This window comes from Hordeum vulgare, chromosome 7H (assembly GCF_904849725.1).
Source record: "Hordeum vulgare subsp. vulgare chromosome 7H, MorexV3_pseudomolecules_assembly, whole genome shotgun sequence".
Lineage (NCBI taxonomy): Eukaryota > Viridiplantae > Streptophyta > Magnoliopsida > Poales > Poaceae > Hordeum > Hordeum vulgare.
The window spans coordinates 486,474,375-486,496,133 of record NC_058524.1 but is presented as its reverse complement, the minus strand read 5'-3'; the positions used below and the strand labels follow the sequence as shown (position 1 = coordinate 486,496,133).

Below are 21,759 nucleotides of genomic sequence, written 5' to 3'. Positions count from 1 at the left end.
GGATCGCAAGTCAACTTCTGGCACATGCCATTTCCTCGAAAGATCACTAGTTTGCTGGTCCTCAAAGAAGCAGAATTGCGTATCACTCTCCACTGCCGAAGCTGAGTACATTGCTGCTGTTGGGGAACGTCGCATGGGAAACAAAAAATTTCCTACGCGCACGAAGACCTATCATGGTGATGTCCATCTATGAGAGGGGATATTCGATCCACGTACCCTTGTAGATCGCACAGCAGAAGCGTTAGTGAACGCGGTTGATGTAGTGGAACGTCCTCACGTCCCTCGATCCGCCCCGTGAACCGTCTCGCGATCAGTCCCACGATCTAGTGTCGAACGGACGGCACCTCCGCGTTCAACACACGTACAGCTCGACGATGATCTCGGCCTTCTTGATCCAGCAAGAGAGACGGAGAGGTAGATGAGTTCTCCGGCAGCGTGACGGCGCTCCGGAGGTTGGTGATGATCTTATCTCGGCAGGGCTCCGCCTGAGCTCCACAGAAACGCGATCTAGAGGTAAAACCGTGGAGATATGTGGTCGGGCTGCCGTGGCAAAGTTGTCTCAAATCAGCCCTAAAACCTCCGTATATATAGGGGGAAGAGGGGGAACCTTGCCTTGGGGTCCAAGGACCCCCAAGGGGGTCGGCCGAGCCAAGGGGGGGAGTCCTCCCCTTCCAAATCGAATCCAACTAGGTTTGGAAGGAGGAGTCCTTCCCCTTTTTCCCACCTCCTCTTTTTTTTCTTTTCTCTTTGATTTTCTTCCTATGGAGCATAGGGCTTTCTTGGGCTGTCCCACCAGCCCACTAAGGGCTTGTGCGCCACCCCCAATGCCTATGGGCTTCCCTGGGGTGGGTTGCCCCCCCCCCCGGTGAACACCTGGAACCCATTCATCATTCCCGGTAACTCCGAAAACCTTCCGGTAATCAAATGAGGTCATCCTATATATCAATCTTCGTTTCCGGACCATTCCGGAAACCCTTGTGACGTCTGTGATCTCATCCGGGACTCCGAACAACATTCGGTAACCAACCATATAACTCAAATACGCATAAAACAACGTTGAACCTTAAGTGTGCAGACCCTGCGGGTTCAAGAACTATGTAGACATGACCCTAGTGACTCCTCGGTCAATATCCAATAGCGGGACCTGGATGCCCATATTGGATCCTACATATTCTACGAAGATCTTATCGTTTGAACCTCAGTGCCAAGGATTCATATAATCCCGTATGTCATTCCCTTTGTCCTTCGGTATGTTACTTGCCCGAGATTCGATCGTCAGTATCCGCATACCTATTTCAATCTCGTTTACCGGCAAATCTCTTTACTCGTTCCGTAATACAAGATCCTGCAACTTATACTAAGTCACATTGCTTGCAAGGCTTGTGTGTGATGTTGTATTACCGAGTGGGCCCCGAGATACCTCTCCGTCACACGGAGTGACAAATCCCAGTCTCGATCCATACTAACTCAACGAACACCTTCGGAGATACCTGTAGAGCATCTTTATAGTCACCCAATTACGTTGCGACGTTTGATACACACAAAGCATTCCTCCGGTGTCAGTGAGTTATATGATCTCATGATCATAGGAACAAATACTTGACATGCAGAAAAACAGTAGCAACAAAATGACACGATCAATATGCTACGTCTATTAGTTTGGGTCTAGTCCATCACGTGATTCTCCTAATGACGTGATCCAGTTATCAAGCAACAACAACTTGTTCATAATCAGAAGACCCTGACTATCTTTGATCAACTGGCTAGCCAACTAGAGGCTTGCTAGGGACAGTGTTTTGTCTATGTATCCACACATGTATATAAGTCTTCAGTCAATACAATTATAGAATGGATAATAAACGATTATCTTGATACAGGAATTATAATAATAACTATATTTATTATTGCCTCCAGGGCATAATTCCAACAGCTGTTGGTTCTTGCTGTGCTCAATTACTATGGATGAAGCAAACCCTCAAGGACTACGGCATCAACATGAAGAATGTGCCTCTCTACTGTGACAATGAGAGTGCCATCAAGATTGCATATAACCCAGTTCAGCACTCGAAGACCAAGCACATCCAGATTCGTCATCATTTTCTTCGGGACCATGTCCTCAAGGGCAATATCCTCATCGACCATGTGAAGACTGATGATCAACTGGCAGATATCTTCACTAAGCCCTTGGATGAGAAAAGGTTTTGCAAGTTGCGGTGTGAGCTAAATATCTTAGAATCTTCAAATATTTTGTAAAAACATGCACACATCCTAACACTTATGCAAAATTGATGACTTAGATATGCAACACGTGATGAATCGATTTTCTTCAATGATGAAGAATGTCACTCTGAGTGTGAAGAAATCAACGAAGAAATTGATTCTCAGGGCCCTACGACAATTGTACGCGGCGTCTGTAATCAACATTCTTATATGGTGGGTCACGCCACCGCCCAATGTGAAATTCCTCAAGTTGATTTTCTTCAAATGTTCTATTTCCTCAAAATGTGTTTTTCTTAAAAAACAGTTGTTCTTCATTGTGACGATTTGTCACAAAATCTTCAAAAACACTTGATGACTTTCATTTGACTAGATAGACTGTGATTTCAAGTCCTCAACAACATTCACTTATTGCTAATTCTTCAAGTTGATATTTCTGCTAAGTGAATGTGATCGGACCCTACTTTCCCTCTATGCTATACTCATCCAGTCTATTCAATTCTTCATATGCGTTCTACTTGAAACTTTGTTCAAAATCCTCACTACGTCCTTGTCAGCTGATGATTTTATAACTAAAATCCTCAAATCTTCAAAAACTGTTTCTTTAATACACAGTAACTGAACCCCACTTCCCACGATCGGATAACCACGATCTCCACTATCTCCACCGCAGTGTTCACGAGCTACACGTGTCCTGCGGAGACATAGAGGCAGGTGCTGTTTGGTCCGAAATTTTCGCGCTAACAGTAACTGTTTGGCTATAAATATGTCCTTATCCCCCTTGGCATACTCTTCTTCGCTTCATCGCTCTACTGCCACAGCAAACACCACCGAACCCTAGTGCCATCGCTGGAAGTCTCGTCGCCGGTGAGGAAGAGCTTCACTGCCTCGACTTCTCCGTCGCCGGAACCACGCCGGAGTCGGACCATCTTCGTCCGCCGCCGCCGTAAACGTCCTCTCTCGCCGAGTTAGGGTGCATTGGACACGCAACCGAAGAGCTTCTCCACACACCTTTCTGTGTTCTTCGTGCGCACCTTCCAGGGTAAATAAATCCCATTTTTACTGCAAGTTAGATCTAAAATTTTACATCTTCTATGTGAAATTTGTTTTTCCTCAAGAATCGATAAGCACTTGATTCCTCAAACACTGCCTATCACCACATCATTGATGAACTATGCTAAGCATCTAAGATTTTCACAAGATTCCTCAATTGTGCGAATTTTCGGATCTTTACAACTCTGGAACCCAAGAACAATATGCTTAGGCAAATTCCTCAACCACTGGTTATATTCCTCAACTGTCAAACTTTTTCACTTTCTTCAAATCTGAGAACGCATATGACCTCTCCAAATTCCTTGCAACTATACTCTGTTCACAGGTACACACATGTCAGCTGATGAATCTCTCGGTTCTCATCACATTAATTCATTTGCAGCATTTCTGGAAGAAAATCTTCAAGTCTCATCAGAATCCTCAAGAGTTCAATCTCATTAGCAAAATCCTCAACTGAAGAAAATGGAGGATGATAGAAAACAGAAGGGAGGAAAGAAACTTGAGCAAAACACAGCTGCGGATATCCCTGAGGATATTTACTTGGACTATTGCACGCCTGATGAAAATGAGACAGTGGCCAAGAGAAAGATACGGCTGCAGAAGATAGAACGCCGATGGGTGAAGGAATGGAAGGAATACAGGTTTGTGACTCCCAAGTATGCGAAGAAATTCGCTCTGAAGCCCCCTGGCAGACGGGCCCCACTTGAGGATCATCAAGTAGCACATCCCTCAAGCCTCATGACTATTGATGACTATCCAGATGAGAAGGAAAAGCGTCTGGCTAAGCTCAAGAAGCAGGCAGAAGATGCAGTGAGGAAATTCAATGAATCCTCAGTTGCTGCCTCAGCTGCTGCTACCTCCTCTGCCGCTGAGACTTCTTGTTCAGAAATTCCTGAAATGCAGTATGTACCGTCAAAGCCAAGGGCTCCAAAGCCTCAAGAGAAGTCTGCTCAGGCGTCAGCCACAAATCCTTCAGCACCAAAACCATCAGCGCCAAAACCCTCAGTGCCAATCTCCTCAGCTCCAAAATCCTCAGCTCCACCTCCAAAGCCTCAAGAGAAACCAGTACAGAAGCAAGTCATGAAGCCTATGACCGCCAGCTCTAGCTCCTCACTCCCAGCTGCAACCAGCTCGGAGACAAAGTCTTCAACACCTCCTACGAAGACTCAGGTAACTGCTGAACGTGCAACTCTGCCAAGCCCCAGCAAAATCATCACCGTCCCGTCTGCATCAGAGGGAAGTTATGAATTTGATGATCAAACCCTGCAAGCAATCATGAGAAACAAGCAGGAAAGAGTAGCTCACGCATCAGGCAGTGCCATTCCTCTGGCAATGGACCCCAAGGTCCTCCTTGACTACATCAACATCTGGTATGAGGACCCAAACACTCCACTTGATGATTTGAAGCTTCCCCCTGGCATCAGCCACATGGTGACCACTTTCATCAATGAAGCCAAGTGGAAAGAACAGCAGGCCAAGCAGGCCAAACTTGCAAAGCTTAAAAAGGAGAAATTCCTCAAGCAGAATCTCCTCAAATTGACTCCTGATGCACTGGTATCAACACAGGCAGAGCTGAAGAAATTGTCTGACAAGTACTCCAAGCTGTCCGATCGTAAGAGTCTCAAGAGCAATTTCATCAAGCTGGGCACTAGTGCTGTTGATGACTACAATAAGAAGGTTGCACCCCCAGCACCAACTTCTCAGCCCTTGATTGAGGAGCCAGCAGATGAATCTCCTCATGATGAGGAAACTCCTCAAGCTGAGGAAGTACACCAAGAGCGCCGTGTTGATGAACCGGCTATTGAAGAAATCATCATGGAAACTCCAGCTGATGAATTTGCTGCAGCTGATGAGACTGCCCCTGACCCAGTTGCCTCATCAAAGGTAATTGATGACTCTGTTCCAGCTGGTTCCTCAATGCCAGCTGAAGAATCTATAGAGAGAACCCCTTCACCAAAAGCTTCAAAGGTGAAGAAGATGACTCCGTCTGCATCAGACGTGAAGAAAACCAGGGCTGCTGAGAAGGAAGCCAAAAAGAGAAAGGCCTCCTCAGCAGAAGAAGAAACAGAGGCCAAGCGCCTCAAAGCACTTGAAGAAACTGCTCCTCTGGACCCTGTGCCCCTGAATGTCGCTCCTTCTTATGAAATGATCATCATTGATGATCCAGTAGAAAAGGAAGATGAGGAAATGAAGGATGCCGCCTCTGAGGAACACATCGACGAGGAAATCCATATAGACGACAGTCCTCAGCCCTTCATTCCTCAGAAAGACATTGCTCAAGAATCAGCTGCACCAGCTGATGAAACTGCATCTACCACCAAGGCAGCTGAGGAAGAACAAACTGAAAAACCTCAAGCTAATGACATTCAACGCTCTGAACAAAATCCTCAAGATGAGGAACGGGCTCACCCAACTCCTCAGCCTGAAGCACAGCCAGAGCAAGCCCCATCTCCTCAACCTGAAGTACCAGCTGCTGAAATTCCTCACCCTGAGGAAAATGCTGAGGAAAATGCACCGAACCAAGACAATGCATTCATCATGCTCAACCCAGAGACTGCCATTGTTGTCTCCCCTCCTGTTCCTCAGCAAAATCTAAAGTCAGTTCAGCGTCAGCCATTCTCCAAGCATCCTAAGTTTCAAAAGGAAAATTTCTTTGAAGAACACATGTACTTCATTGGAGAGAACCCCTATGACAAGCCTCAAATGAGGCATCTGAAGTTTCGACCAGAACTCAGATGAATTACTATGCCTCTGTGCTTTGGACGAAACAAGATATTCCAGCACAGGCATATTCCTCATGTTGAACTTGAAGCAATACCGTGCCTGGCGCCAGTCCTCAGTGTATTCCATGATGCTGGTTTACTCCCTATGTGCTCCGACATGTCTGACTGGAACAACGAGCTAATTCTTCAGTTCTATGCCACTCTTCACATATCCGGAAACCCTGAGGACATTAACACTTGGGTGTTTAATTGGATGACACAAAACACTCACTACAAGGCTCCGAGAACTGCCAGTACCAATTCCCTCAGATGAGGCTGTGAAGCTTTACGGTGAGCGTGAGCTGCCCAATGGGATGATGGAAGTCCTCATGAAGCCTTTGGCTGAAGGAAAACCTCCGAGAACAACCTTCCTCGTCCACGAGCTCAAGTACACACCCAGATCTGTTTACAGAATCCTCTGCAGTGTGCTCGCGCTGATCAAAGGCCATGATGATGAAGAAGATGTTGTAGGCCTCATGAAGAATATCCTCTTCAACATCATTCAGGGTATTCCTATCAACATCCATGATTTCTTCTTGAGGACTTTGGCCGACAATGCTATGTGTCCTTTTGATCACAAGATATATGCCCCATGGATCATGAGATTCACTAGGACAAGGACTGACATCAACTTCCACGCTGATTTCCAAAACCATGTTGGTTATATGCCTCCTATCCGGGTCAACAAGAAGACTTTCGAGTCCATTGAAGGAAAAGGCAAATCCGTGATTGAAGAACGCAGTAGGCCCCTTGATGGTCAGTTCAGAGAGCCAGAAGCTTATTCTTCATGGGATGATACTGAGACTCGTCCGGCAAGCCCCGTTCCTCCTTGCGTGATGAATACCAGAGATCTCCTCCTCAGTCTTCACCAGAAGGTGGATCGCAACCACAAGTGGGTCAAACGTCAGTTTGGTGCCATTGTAAAAACCCTCACTGAAACACAGAACTCTGTGAAGCTCAACCATCACTATCTGCATGAGGTTTTTGATCGCACCTGGGCTACGCTTGCACATCTGAAGACTCAGACTGAGCTTGAAGAAATGGACTTTGAACAAGACTTTGAATGGTCGTGGCCTCCCAAGAAGAAGTTCAGGCCTATTCCAGTTCCAGACCTTGAAGACAGCTCCTTTTCTTCATTCTGCACTGCTGAAACTGATGAAGAACAGCTTGACACTGCTACCGGTCCAAGGAAGAAGACTACTCCCAAGAAGCATCACGGCTCTTCCTCAACCGCCAAGAAGTGAAGTCTTCACGGGCGTTAGTCCTCAGTTTGTCCCTTTTTGTCACTTGATGACAAAGGGGGAGAAACTTGAGAGTTAGTCTTCAAGCGGGATATTTTTGGGGCTTATGAACTATATTTAAGTTACAAACTCTTGGCTCTTCTGAAGTTTTTATGTAATGAGTTGTAACTTAAGCCCGATGGTACTCTGACGCTTTTGAACATTTTTCTTCGCATGCTTATTCCTCAAGTTTTAATGCACGCATGCCAGAATTCGTCAGATACCATTTGTCATCATGCATTTTCATTTTCCTCATATGATATATTACATGTATGCATGATTTACAAGACTCAGGGGGAGATCTCCATGATTTAAATCATCAATGTGCATTTGCTGTAAAAAGCAAAATCCTCAAGATATGCACATCTTCAGGGGGAGTCTCTCTGAATCTTGATTTCAAAATCCTCAAATGAGTATTTACACTTCATATTTTTTATCCCTGTTGAAGACTTAACCTAATTGTCATCAACAACCAAAAAGGGGGAGATTGTAAGTGCATCTAGTGCCCCTTAGTGATTTTGGTGGTTTGAAGACTTATAGGTTAAGTATCTAATGTGCTTATGAGTGTACACAGGATCTATAAGTCATTGAGGAGTTTGAGATATTTGAAGAATATCGACCCCTAAAAATATATGTCTTCAGTTGAAGAAATTGGTCTGAAGCTGAAGAAATGAATCGTGAGGAATCTGCAATGAAATTGATATTCCTCATCAAGATACTGATATTCAGGAATCCGGTGTGTCCTGAAGAAAATCACTCTGAAGAATTTGAAGCATGAAGATTTACACTTTCTGTTTTATTTTCTTCGCATTTGAGTGCTAGGAACACCGTACTGTTAAAGGGGGTCGAAGTTACACTTTGGAATGAATTTCCTCATGATGCTCAACCCAAGCCTATCCTACCAAAAGCCTCAAGTGAGGAATACGAGTGACACGAGGACTCTCACAGTTGATGGTTCCGACCGTTTCGATAGCCACGCCAAGTCATTGGTCTTATCCACTCCAACGGTCATATTATTTAAGGGCATTAGTGTCAAATCATGTCGGGATGCTCCGAGGCTATAAATAGCCACCCCCCACAACCACTAGCTGGTTGGCTGCTTCGTTAGAAACTGACACTTGTCATAAGAGCAACCCAATTCCTCAGAGTCTTCAAGAGTAATTCATCAGTGAGGAAATACACCATACACCGAAACCACAAACCAAACCTAGTGATTGAGCATCACTGAAGAAGTTGTTCCTTTGTGGGACTGAAGCCTTTTACCTTTGAGGACTGTGCATCCTCCAAACGGTTAGGCGTCATGGTCTAGAGCTTTCCAGCAGTCAATTGTGGATCGCTGGGTGACCAAGTTTGTGAGGGTTTGGAAGTCTGCCCTGAAGACTTACCACGAGTGTTGGGCGAGTACTATGTGTCCTTAGCTCAAGGAGAATACGGTAGGGACTGTGTGTCTTTTGGTTTCAATACCAAGCCGCTCCAAACCAGATGTACGACTGTCACAACAGTTGGAACTGGGTCATCAACGACTGTCTTCACTGAGAAACGGGTTCTAATTCCTCAACTCCTTACTTTCCTCGTATTATGTGTTGATGACTTTCACTGTGACTGTTTGAAGAATTTGCTGAAGACTTTCTCTGAATTTCCTCAACCCCAAATTCTTCACGTCAGTTAATCCTCATATGTATTCTGCGTGCCTGCTCACTGTGCAATCTGTTTTCACATTCTTCACTCCGAAAAACTGTTGTTGTGAAACTTTGCACTTCTGATCCTTTACTGTTTCCGCTGTAAGTTAGTTATCAATGAGGAATTTCCTCAAAAGGAATTTCCTCAATGATGAAATTCTAAAAATCTCCTATTTACCCCCCCCCCCCCCCCTCTAGTCGATATAACGCACTTTCAGTGCGCCCCCACACTCAGCCCATGGCGCAAGAAGAGGGGAGAGGGGGAAACCCTAGCGCAGGTGGGCCTAAGGCCCACCAGAAGGGTGCGCCACCCCTCCTTCCCCCTTGGCCGCCGCACCTCCTCCCACCTAGGGCTGCTGCCCCTCCCAGGAGAGGAAAACCCTCAGGAGGGCGCAGCCCCTCCCCCTATATATAGTGGGCACTTTGGGTTGTTGGAGACACCAATCTTCCTCTCCCTCGGCGCAGCCCTGCTCTTCCTTCTCCTCCTCTCTGCCGGTGCTTGGCGAAGCCCTGCCAGGAGACCTCGTCTCTTCATCGACACCACGCCGTCGTGCTGCCGAAGATCTTCCCCAACCTCTCCCTCCTCCTTGCTGGATCAAGGTGCAGGAGACGTCACCGGGCTGTACATGTGTTGAACGCAGAGGTGCCGTGGTTCGGCACTAGATCGGAATCACACCGCGATCTGAATCGCCATGAGTACGACTCCATCAACCGCGTTCTTGCAACACTTCCGCTTAGCGACCTTCAAAGGTATGAAGATGCACTCACCCCTCTCTCGTTGCTGGTCTCTCCATAGGAAGATCTGAATATGCGTAGGAATTTTTTTGAATTTATGCTACGTTACCCAACAGATGGAGCATATTCAGACTATATGATTTTGTAGTGATAACTTTCCTTGGCCTTGTTATTTTGAAAGTTCATGGTTACCTTGCTAGTTAGCTTGAAGTATTATTGTTTTAATGTCAATAGCAAACTATTGTTTTGAATCTCATGGATCTGAACACTCATGTCACATGAAAGAAGTTGCAAAGGACAACTATGCTAGGTAGCATTCCACATCAAAAATTCATTCTTTATCACTTCCCTACTCGAGGACGAGCAGGAGTTACGCTTGGGGATGCTTGATACGTCTCCAACGTATCTATAATTTTTTATGGTTTCATGCTCTTATTTTGTCAAACTTTGGATATTTTGTATGCCTTTTACATATTTTGTGGGACTAACTTATTAACTCGGTGCCAAGTGCCAGTTCCTGTTTTTGCCATGTTTTTGAGCCCTTTTAGAGAAGGATTTTAAACGGAGTCCAAACGAAACGAAACTGCCAAAAAGATTTTTTTCGAAACAGAAGAAGATCGGGAAGCGTGAGAATAAAGGCAGGGGGCCTGCAGGGACCCCACAAGCCCCATAGCCGCGGCCAGGGGGCCCGCGCCTCCCAGGCTTGTGGTCTCTTTGGGCAACCTCTCCCTAGGAATTTCGCCTATAAATTCCCTAAAATTCCAAAAAAAATCAGGAGATCATCGAAAGTACTTTTCCGCCATCGGAAGCTTCTGTCTCCGCAAGATCCCATCTGGGGCACGTTCTGGTGCCCTGCCGGAGGGGGGATCCGGACATGGAGGGCTTCTTCATCAACACCATGACCTCTCCGATGATGCGTGAGTAGTTCACCATAGACCTACGGGTCCATAGCTAGTAGCTAGATGGCTTCTTCTCTCTCTTGGATGTTCAATACAAAGTTCTCCATGATCTTCATGGAGATCTATCCGATGTAATCTTCTTTTGCGGTGTGTTTGTCGAGATCCGATGAATTGTCGATTTATGGTCAGATTATCTATGAATCTTATTTGAGTTTCTTTTGATCTCTCTTATGCATGATTTCATATCCTTGTAATTCTATTTGAGTCGTCGGTTTTGTCTAGCCAACTAGATCTATGATTCTTGCAATGGGAGAAGTGCTTGGTTTTGGGTTCATACCGTGCGATGGCCTCAACCAGTGACAGAAGGGGTAGAGGGGCACGCATCGTGTTGTTGCCATCAAGGGTAAAAAGATGGGGTTTTCATCATTGGTTTGAGATTATCCCTCTACATCATGTCATCTTGCTTAAGGCGTTACTCTGTTCGTCATGAACTCCATACACTAGATACATGTTGGATAGCGGTCGATGTGTGGAGTAATAGTAGTAGATGCAGAAAGTATCGGTCTACTTGTCTCGGACGTGATGCTTATATGTATGATCATTGCCTTAGATATCGTCATAACTTTGCGTGGTTCTATCAATTGTTCGACAGTAATTTGTTCACCCACCGTAATATTTGCTATTTTGAGAGAAGCCTCTAGTGAACACTATGGCCCCCGGGTCTACTCCACACCATATTTTCAGCCTTACTCTTTTACTTCGTTGCAGTTTTCGCCTTCAGATCTCACTTTGCAATCAATCTTAAAGTGATTGACAACCCCTTTATAGCGTTGGGTGCAAGCTCTTTGTGTTTGTGCAGGTACTCTGGACTTGACGAGATTCTCCTACTGGATTGATACCTTCGTTCTCAAACTGAGGGAAATACTTACTGCTCCTGTGCTGCATCACACTTTCCTCTTCAAGGGAAAAACCGACGCAAGCAAGTCTCCGTGAACGTGTCAATTTTTGGCGCCGTTGTTTGAGAAGTTGCATGCGGCGCGACGCATTTCATATGCAATTTAGGTCGGAACTGGGTCTGCATGGACGCAAAACGGACGCATTTTGGTTTTGTGTCGGCGCATTGAGATTTTACTTTTGTCTGTATCGACGCATACGAACACAGACGAACGATTTGGATCATGGTGTTGGAGTTGCTCTAACACCCCTATTCAATTTTTTTGGGGATTTTGGTTTAATTTGGCAAGAAGCTGAAAAAAGCTACCTCCTTTATCTATATATAGAGGGCCTAATGTGTTTTTCGAGTCTAACTTTGATCATATGTTAGAGTAATAATATATGACATGCAAGTTACACAAAGCGTATCTTTAAATTCGTACGTGGAAGGAGATTTCAAGGATATAATTTTCACATTATACATTCATTTAATATTAATCTTATCAATAGTCAAAGATGATCTTAAAAAATGTATTAGGCCTTGTATATATATATATATATGTATATATATATATATATATGGATGGAGGGACCCTAAATGGTTACTCTAGGTCTACCATTATTGGAGACCCAGCATGTCTTAATAATGAGTGAGTGAATCCACATCGTGGAGTTCCGGAAATGAACCTGACCATGCATGGTACCAAACCCATCCCCGAGGCAACGTGGATCGCTTGTTGCTACACGATTATTCTCTCCACTCTTTCTCTTCTCTGTTCTACGAAGTTTGCTGTAGATAGCACCGATTGATCGCCTATGCATCGCTGCGCTTGGTTACCCCGGGAGAAGAAAAAAAAACAAAAGAACCAGCTTCAGCCACGTCAGATCGTACGTCCGTCGTTAGCGTGGTTGGTAAGACGGGCGGCGTGGATCTGCAGCGGGCACCGACTGGATCATAATGATTGACAGATATATATAAGGAACCCGACACGACACACCACAACGGCAAGCCAGTCAGAAGAGGAAAAAGTCAGAAGAGGAGGCATCATGGAGCAATTCGGAGTGGTCTCGGACAGTGCAGCGCCACTGCTTGTGGCCTCGCTCCTCGCCGCCGTGGCCTTCTTCCTCCTCACGCTGGTCAGACATGGCGGCAAGCACGGCCGCCTCCCCCCGGGCCCCATGGCGCTCCCCTTCATCGGCCACCTCCACCTCATCCGCCCGCCCCCCCACCGCGCGTTCGACCGCATCATCAACCGCTACGGCCCGCTCGTGTACCTCCGCCTCGGCCCCTCCACCCACTGTGTCGTCATCGGCTCCGCCGACGTCGCCCGCGACGTCCTCAAGTTCGAGGGCAGCATCCCGGAGCGCCCGCTCACGGCGGTCACGCGGCACCTCGCCTACGACTCGGCCGGCTTCGCCTTCGCGCCCTACGGCCCGCACTGGCGCTTCATGAAGCGCCTCTGCATGTCGGAGCTGCTCGGCCCGCGCACCATCGAGCAGCTGCGCCCCGTCCGCGCCGCCGAGCTCGTTGGCGTCATGCAGGCGGTGACCGAGGCGGCCGCCAAGGGCGAGACCTTGGACATGAGCAGGCAGCTCGTTCGCATGTCCAACAACGCCATCATGCGGATGGTGGCGAGCGAGCTGCCGGGCGACATGGCCGACGCGGCTCGGGACTGCGCCAAGAAGGTGGCGGAGCTGGTGGGCGCGTTCAACTTGGAGGACTACGTGGCGCTGTGCCGCGGCTGGGACCTGCAGGGGCTCGACCGGAAGACGCGCGACGTGCGCGCCAGGTTCGACGCGCTGTTCGAATCCATGATCAAGGCCAAGGAGAAGCAGCGGCGTGAGGAAGCAGACGAGACCGAGACCAAGACCAAGGACTTGCTTGACATTCTCATGGACGCGGCGGCGGACCCGGCCGCGGAGGTCAAGCTCACCCGGGACAACATCAAGGCGTTCATCCTCGTGAGTGCCCCACTCTGTTCTCATGGAGTACAGTCTCTGATAATGGTTACTAATAATCTACCATGAAACAGGACATCTTCACTGCCGGATCGGACACGACGGCCACCACCGTGGAGTGGATGCTGGCAGAGCTGCTCAACCACCCGGACTGCCTGCAGAAGCTGCGGGCGGAGCTGGATGCCGTGGTGGGCAGGTCCCGGGTGGTGGGCGAGCCGGACGTGGCCCAGATGCCGTACCTGCAGGCGGTGCTCAAGGAGACCCTGCGGCTGCGGCCGCCGGCGGTGTTCGCGCAGCGGGAGGCGATCGAGCCCATACACGTCCGTGGGTACACCATCCCTGTCAAGACGTCCGTCTTCTTCAACATCTTCTCCATCGGCCGCGACGCGGCGTGGTGGGACGAGCCGCTCGAGTTCCGGCCGGAGCGGTTCATGCCAGGCGGGGCCGGCGAGGCCGTGGACCCCAAGGGGCAGCACATGCAGCTCATGCCGTTCGGGAGCGGGCGGCGCGCGTGCCCCGGCATGGGCCTGGCCATGCAGGCCGTGCCGGCGTTCCTGGCCGCGCTGGTGCAGTGCTTCGACTGGGAGGTGCCAAATCCGCCGCTGGACATGGAGGAGGAGGCGGGGCTGGTCACCGCGAGGAAGGAGCCGCTCGTGCTCCTACCCACGCAGCGCCTCTATCCACTACCCCTTCCTTGAATGCTTCCATGCATCCATCCATGAACTTTGGGTCCTAGATCCCGATTGTATCACATACTCCCTTCCATAAATGCGCCGGTGCATGAACAAGAATGCAATTGTAACAATCCATGGCACGGTTGCTTTGAGATTGATGCTACCATTTTTTTAGGTGTTCTTCCCGTTTGTATCATAAGAGCATCTCCAGAAACGTGTACTTTGGTTTTCGGGAGTATGTTTTTTTATGACCGCAATTATGGCCATCCCATCCATCCCGGCTACACCGTTGGATGGGTCACTGCTTCCTCGTTTTCTTCCTCCCGTCGGTTCATCAGTCCGTGGCTTTCTTCTTTTCGAGCACACGCAGCAGCTTGCTGCCAGCCTATGTCGTCGACGTTAGCAACGCCGGTGACGGCTGCATCGCAGCACGCGACGGCCATGGCGGGGGATGCTACGATGCATCGCCGCAGACGATGGCGGATGTTGTGATGCAGCGCCAATAGTCCATGGCGAAAGCTGCGATGCAGCCCCGGCAACGACGGCTGACGCGACGTAGCACAGGACGACCATGGCCGAAGCTTCAACGGCCCCCGCGACGCTTCCATGCAACTCTGACGGTGCTTCACTTCAGCACTGACGGTGCTCGGCGGGGCTTCATTGCAGCGTCGACGAAGCTTCAAACGGCCCATGGCGTTTCATTGGAACTCCGACGAGCTTCGTTGCAACTCCAACGGCGCTTCAATACAACTTCAGTGGTGCTTCGTCGCAGCTCCAGCGGCCCTTCGTTGCAACCACACGCTTCACGACAACTCCGACGACCCCGTCGATGCTTCATGGCAACTCCGACGAGCCCTCTCTGCTTCATCGGCTGCTGCAGCCCGTCGGCTAGCGTGCATCACCACACCATCGGCGCCGTCACTCTTCACTGCAGCTCCAACGCCCGCCGCCCTGCTTCATCGCAAGGCCGGTAAGCCCTCTCTACTTCACCTGTTGCACGCAACTCCCACCGGCCATGGCAACAGCTGCGCCTAGGCTAGCCAGGCAACACGAGGTGAGCGGCGACGACAATTTACGCGTCGGTCTATGTCGACGGGCAAGGATGCTAGTGTGTATGGCTGCGTGGCGAAGGAAGAAAGAATAAGTGGCTCAACGCGTGTGGACGAAGAGATAAGAGGGAAAAGAAAAGATAGAGGAAGAGAGATAAGCGCGGGTGGAGACGGCTTAAGAAGCACGTTGATCATCCGGTTGATTTCAATGTTTTTCTTTTTTTAATAGGGTCAGACTATCTCTCCCTAATAATAAAGCATCGATTGCTTCTGTCCACCGTCATGCCATTTTTACAAAAAATGCCCCTGACATTTTCTTAAATCAACCCGCATTCTGGATTTAAGTCAGAAAACGAATTGATTTTGCATTTTTCAGAAAACCCGCTGATGTTTCAGGTAATCAATCCGCAGTCCGGATTTAAGTCAGAAAACGAATCGTTTTTTGCATTGTTTAGAAAACCCCCTGATGTTTCAGGTAATCAACTCGCCCTCCATATTTTAACAAAAAAACCTAACTTTTCAGTTAATCAATCCAAATTTTATCTAAAACAAAATTATTCATATCTTTTAAACCGTAACTCCGATTTTAACATGTTATATATGAAATTTGATTAAAAAATATATAAAATCTAAATAGGATGTTATTTTTAGGTGTTGAATACTTTTTAAATATTATTTTTGGTGTAAACTTAATCTGTAATGTACGATCCTTTTTTTTCTCTCTCTTTCCGAGGACGATACGAATTCTACCAAAAATAACATATTTATTTTTAACCATACATGCACACCTTTGAAAAACCTCGTGGGGAGAAACAACATATTTCTCATCTTATTTCGAGTGACTGTACATTCAAACGCGTTTTCGTTGTATGAGCACTAAAGCCATCGTCGGCAACACAAATGTGATGCCATATGAAAATATATTGCGTTCAGAGAGTGTTATTTTCTCTTCCGTTGCAATGCACGGGCTCTTTTGCTAGTATCACATATAGATGTAAGATATTATCTCACATCTAAATTTTGACATCAACACAAGCTTATCTCACATCTAAATTGTGACATCAGCAGAAGCTTTTATTTATTTTATTTTCGTACCATGTTCTTATTTATCATTTTCCTTCGCGTGACAAAAAAACATGATCGCACATTAGTCTGTGCACGCTCCTATCACTCCAACCAATAGCTGTTACGGATATTTAGGAAGAGAGGACGTATAAGAGCATATAAAAGCGTCAAGATTAGAAGAAAATCTTGCAATTTATTGAAACCATTTTGAAAATTATGAATAATTATATAATTTTGAATATTTTCTAGAACACAAACATTTTTTAAATTTTGAACAGTCTTTGTAGAATGTGAACAAACTGTGTAGTTTTGGACATTTTTTTAAAGAACAAAATTTGGTAGCCCGAACAATTTCTTCATGAACAAAATTTAAAAAACATGAACAATTTCTGAAATCCTCTAAATTTTTATTAAAGTGTAGACACTTTTGTTTATTCCAATTTTTTTTAAATATGAATACATTGAGTGTATTATTATTTTAATCATAAAGTTTAAAAAATGTGTTTGCAACGTTTACAAAATGTTCATGCATTTCAAAATAAATTTTGTGATGTTTTAAGTAAATGTAGTATACAATGAAGAAAAGTTTCCTAAAATCCAAATAAATATTCGTAAAAAATTCAAAACAAACTTCACGCATTTCAAAAAAAATCATGACAATTTATATAAAAAATGTTTATGCAATGTACAAAAAAAATTCATAAAATTTGTTACACTGAAGTTGTGAGTCAAGTGTGAAGTTACAAGTGGGACAAAAAAGGCTACCCCTGGTTGTGAGTGAGCGGTGGACATGCAATTGAGAGAAAAAAAGTTCGGTCCCTAATTATGTGTGAGAGTTGACTTGCATTCGCCGAGAAAAAAGGTCGGGACCGAGTTGCGAATCGAGGGTGGACTTGAAAGTATGATGAAAAAATATTGGGCCGAGTTACAAGGTGGGGGTGGGATTGCAACTAGGGCAAAAAAAGTTCGAGGCCAAGTTGCTAGTCGATGATGGACTTACAACTATGACAAATAATATCGAGGCCCAGTTGCGAGTCGAGGGTGAGATTGCAACTAGGACAAACAAAGATTGTGCAAGTTACGTGTAGAGGGTGGATATGCAAATGAGAAAAAGGTCATATCCTGGTTGCGAATATGTAAATAGATAGACCCTTAGAAGAGGGAAGCATTGATTTGCATGTTGGAAATATGCCCTAGTGGCAACAATAAAATAGTTATTATTACATTTTCTGTTTCAAGATAATCGTTTATTATCCATACTATAATTGTATTGAATGGAAACATAAATGCATGTGTGGATATATAGACAAAACTATGTCCCTAGTGAGCCTCTAGTTCACTAGTAGAAAATGACCCATTTGTCCCGCTTCCAGGGGCCCATTAGCCTCGGTTCTTGAACCGAGACTAAATGGTCGGGACTAAAGCCCATAACCTTTAGTCCCGGTTCCCTTACAAACCGGGACCGAAGGGTCTCCACGTGGCCTCTGCGGGTAGCCCGGGCAGGAGGTTCTTTAGTCTCGGTTGGTCACACCAACCGGGACAACATGGCATCCACGCGTCAGCATCTCGCCGAAGCTGGGTTTTTTTGAATGGGGGGGGGGGGGGGGGGTGGAGCGTTAATTTAGTGGTTTCATATTGTGTTAGCTAGCTAATAGAGAAAAGTGTCCTCTATTTCTACATGCTTGGTCGAACAACAAGTTTTCTTATATTTATCCGACGCTATTACATATATACAATATAACATCTTTTACAATTAATCCAAAACATCATCTAATTAAGATCCAATGAAAAATCCACATGACATTCTCCGTCTTTAGGTATGACGTGTTCAACAAAGAATCCCGTCAATTTCTCTTGAATTGCTCGTATGCGATAATATGGTAGGAGTTGATCCCGCATCTCGCATATCTAATTTAAAGAAGGGGGTCAATACATGCATATATATGAATGAAACTCAACACAATTGTGAATATTATTTACGTACTTGAAATTGTTTCTCATAAAAGAGCCGCTCATAGGTCGAGTGGCGAATGAACTCGCATACGTAGTATGCACATAAAACAGTGCCTTCTTTCTGGTACATACACTTTACGAGAATAGAGTTCAATCAAACTGATAAGCAAGCATGGTAATGATATATTGATGAAAATTTGAATCAATTAGAGATGCGCGGAACTAGCTACCACTACTTACTTTGGGGTGCGTAAATCGCAACTCCTTGTTTAGACCGGGAACCATATTGGCGAAATTCGTCCAAACCCTGCCAGGCAAAGAAAATGATTACTTGATATCAGAAAATTAACGAAAGTTGCATGCCGATATGGTCTAGGTATATTGACTCAACTTACTTCTTGAGCATTGCAGTAATGTCCTCATAATCCTCATCGACTTTATGTCTCAACTCTAAGACATTTACTACTGCCCTGCCAACGTCAAAGGATAGCAGAATAAAGTGGTCTCTGCGCACAAATATATAATTCATCAATTACATTACTTAATTAACCTCGATTAAGAGAAACCGAGTTTACACAGAAGACAGTGATACGTCTCCAACGTATCTATGATTTTTGATGGTTCCATGCTATTATCTTGTCAACTTTGGATGTTTTGTATGCATGAATATGCTATTTTATATCTTTTTTGGGACTAACCTATTAACTCAGTGACAAGTGCCAGTTTCTGTTTTTCTGTGCTTTTGACCTTTTTCAGAGAAGAATATTAAACGGAGTCCAAACGGAATAAAACCTGCGGAATGATTTTTTTTCCATAACAGAAGATACGCAGGGGACTTGAGAACCAAGGCAAAGGACCCCGGGGGAGGTCACAAGCCCCCTAGCCGCGGCCTGGGGGCGCCTAGCAGGCTTGTGGGACCCCCGTGGCTCCTTTGCCCTACTTCTTCCGCCTATAAATTCTCTAAAAATCCAAAACTGCCAGAGAGAGCCACAAAAATACTTTTCCGCCGCCTCAAGCTTCTGTCTCCGCAAGATCCCATCTGGGGCACGTTCTGGTGCCCTGCCGGAGGTGGGATTCGACACGGAGGGCTTCTTCATCAACACCATTGCCTCTCCGATGATGCGTGAGTAGTTCACCACAGACCTTCGGGTTCATAGCTAGTAGCTAGATGGCTTCTTCTCTCTCTTGGATCTTCAATACAAAGTTCTCCATGAGCTTCATGGAGATCTATCCGATGTAATCTTCTTTTCCGGTGTGTTTGTCGAGATCTGATGAATTGTGGATTTATGATCAGATTATCTATGAATATTATTTGAGTCTCCTCTGATCTCTTATATGCATGATTTCGTATCCTTGTAATTCTCTTCGAGTTGTGGGTTTCGTTTGGCCAACTTGATCTATAATTCTTGCAATGGTAGAAGTGCTTGGTTTTGGGTTCATACCGTGCGGTGTCCTCACCAAGTGACAGAAGGGGTAGCGAGGCACGCATCGTGTTGTTGCCATCAAGGGTAAAAAGATGGGGTTTATATCTATTGCATGAATTTATCCCTCTACATCATGTCATCTTGCTTAAGGCATTACTCTGTTTGTTATGAACTCAATACACTAGATGCATGCTGGATAGCGGTCGATGTGTGGAGTAATAGTAGTAGATGCAGACAGTATCGGTCTACTTGTCTTGGACGTGATGCCTATATGTATGATCATTGCCTTAGATATCATCATGACTTTGCGCGGTTCTATCAATTGCTAGACAGTAATTCGTTCACCCACCTAATACTTGCTATCATGAGAGAAGCCTCTAGTGAACACTATGGCCCCCGGGTCTACTTCACATCATATTTTCAGTTCTACACTTTTACTTTGTGCACTTTCCACCTTCAGATCTCACCTTGCAATTAATCGTGAAGGGATTGACAACCCCTTTATAGTGTTCGGTGCAAGTTTGTTTGTTTTTGCGCATGTACTTTGGAGACTTGTCTTGATACTCCTACTGGATTGATACCTTGGTTCTCAAACTGAGGGAAATACTTACTGCTACTGTGCTACATCACCCTTTCCTCTTCAAGGGAAAAACCAACTCAAGCTCAAGAGGTAGCAAGAAGAATTTCTGGCACCGTTGCCGGGGAGTATCAAGTCAAGAATAGTCTCCCTTCAACGTGTCAATTTCTAGCACCGGCGACTATTCTAAGTGAAGCTTATCCAAGTAACTGTCGCAAACTCATCTCTTGCATTTATTTTTTTTGCCTTTTGCCTCTCGTTTTCCTCTCCCCCACTTCTGAAAAAAAATTACAAAAATATTTGCCCTTTTTTGTTAGCCCTTTTCTTTCGCTTGCTTTCTATTCGCTTGTGTGCTTGTGTGCTTGCTGAAGTCACCATGACTGAAAACACCAAATTGTGTGACTTCTCGAATACTAATAATAATGATTTTATTATTACTCCGATTGCTCCTGCCACTAGTGCGGAATCATATGAAATCAATGCTGCTTTGCTGAATCTTGTTATGAAAGAGCAATTTTCCGGCCTTCCTAGTGAAGATGTCGCATCCCATCTTAATACCTTCATTGAGTTATGCGATATGCAAAAGAAGAAAGATGTGGATAATAATGTGATTAAATTGAATCTATTTCTGTTCTCATTACGAGATCGAGCAAAAACTTGGTTTTCATCTTTACCCAAAAATAGCATTGATTCTTGGAACAAGTGTAAAGATGCTTATGTATCCAAGTATTTTCCACCGGCTAAGATTATCTCTCTCTGTAATGATATCATGAATTTTAAGCAACTAGATCATGAACATGTTGCACAATCTTGGGAGAGAATGAAATTGATGATTAGAAATTGTCCCGCTCATGGCTTGAGTCTTTGGATGATTATACAAATCTTCTATGTTGTTTTGAATTTTGCTTCTAGAAATATCTTGGATTCCGCCTCCGGTGGAACTTTCATGGAAATCACATTAGGAGAATCCACAAAACTCCTAGACAATATCATGACAAACTATTCTCAGTGGCACACTGAAAGGTCACATACTAATAAAAAAGTGCATGCTATAGAAGAAATTAACTCTTTGAGTGCTAAGATGGATGAGTTAATGAAATTGTTTGCTAGTAAAGGTGCTCCTCTAGATCCAAATGATATGCCCTTATCTTCCTTGATTGATAATAGCAATGAGAGCTTGGATGTTAATTTTGTTGGTAGGAATAATTTTGGCAACAACAATGCTTATAGAGGTAACTTTATTTCTAAGCCTTTTCCTAGTAATCCCTCTAATAGCTTTGGCAATACCTACAACAATGCTCATGGAAATTACAATAAATTACCCTCTGATCTTGAGAGTAATATTCAAGAGTTTATCAACTCGCAAAAGATTTTCAATGCGTCCATAGAAGAAAAACTGCTCAAAATTGATGACTTGGCTAGGACCGTTGATAGAATGTCTCTTGATATTGATGCTTTGAAATTGAGATGTGCTCCTCCCAAGATTAATATGGATGAAAC

General features: G+C 45.4%; 1 protein-coding gene across 1 annotated transcript; it reads left to right on the top strand.

The window, feature by feature from the left end:
* Positions 1-12,565: 12,565 nt before the first annotated feature.
* On the top strand, positions 12,566-14,429 carry LOC123411546 (cytochrome P450 93G2-like). The gene is made up of 2 exons (XM_045104512.1): positions 12,566-13,520; positions 13,592-14,429. Exons 1-2 carry the CDS (start codon positions 12,606-12,608, stop codon positions 14,213-14,215), a joined length of 1,539 nt encoding a protein of 512 aa, XP_044960447.1. The 5' UTR covers positions 12,566-12,605; the 3' UTR covers positions 14,216-14,429.
* Positions 14,430-21,759: the final 7,330 nt, after the last annotated feature.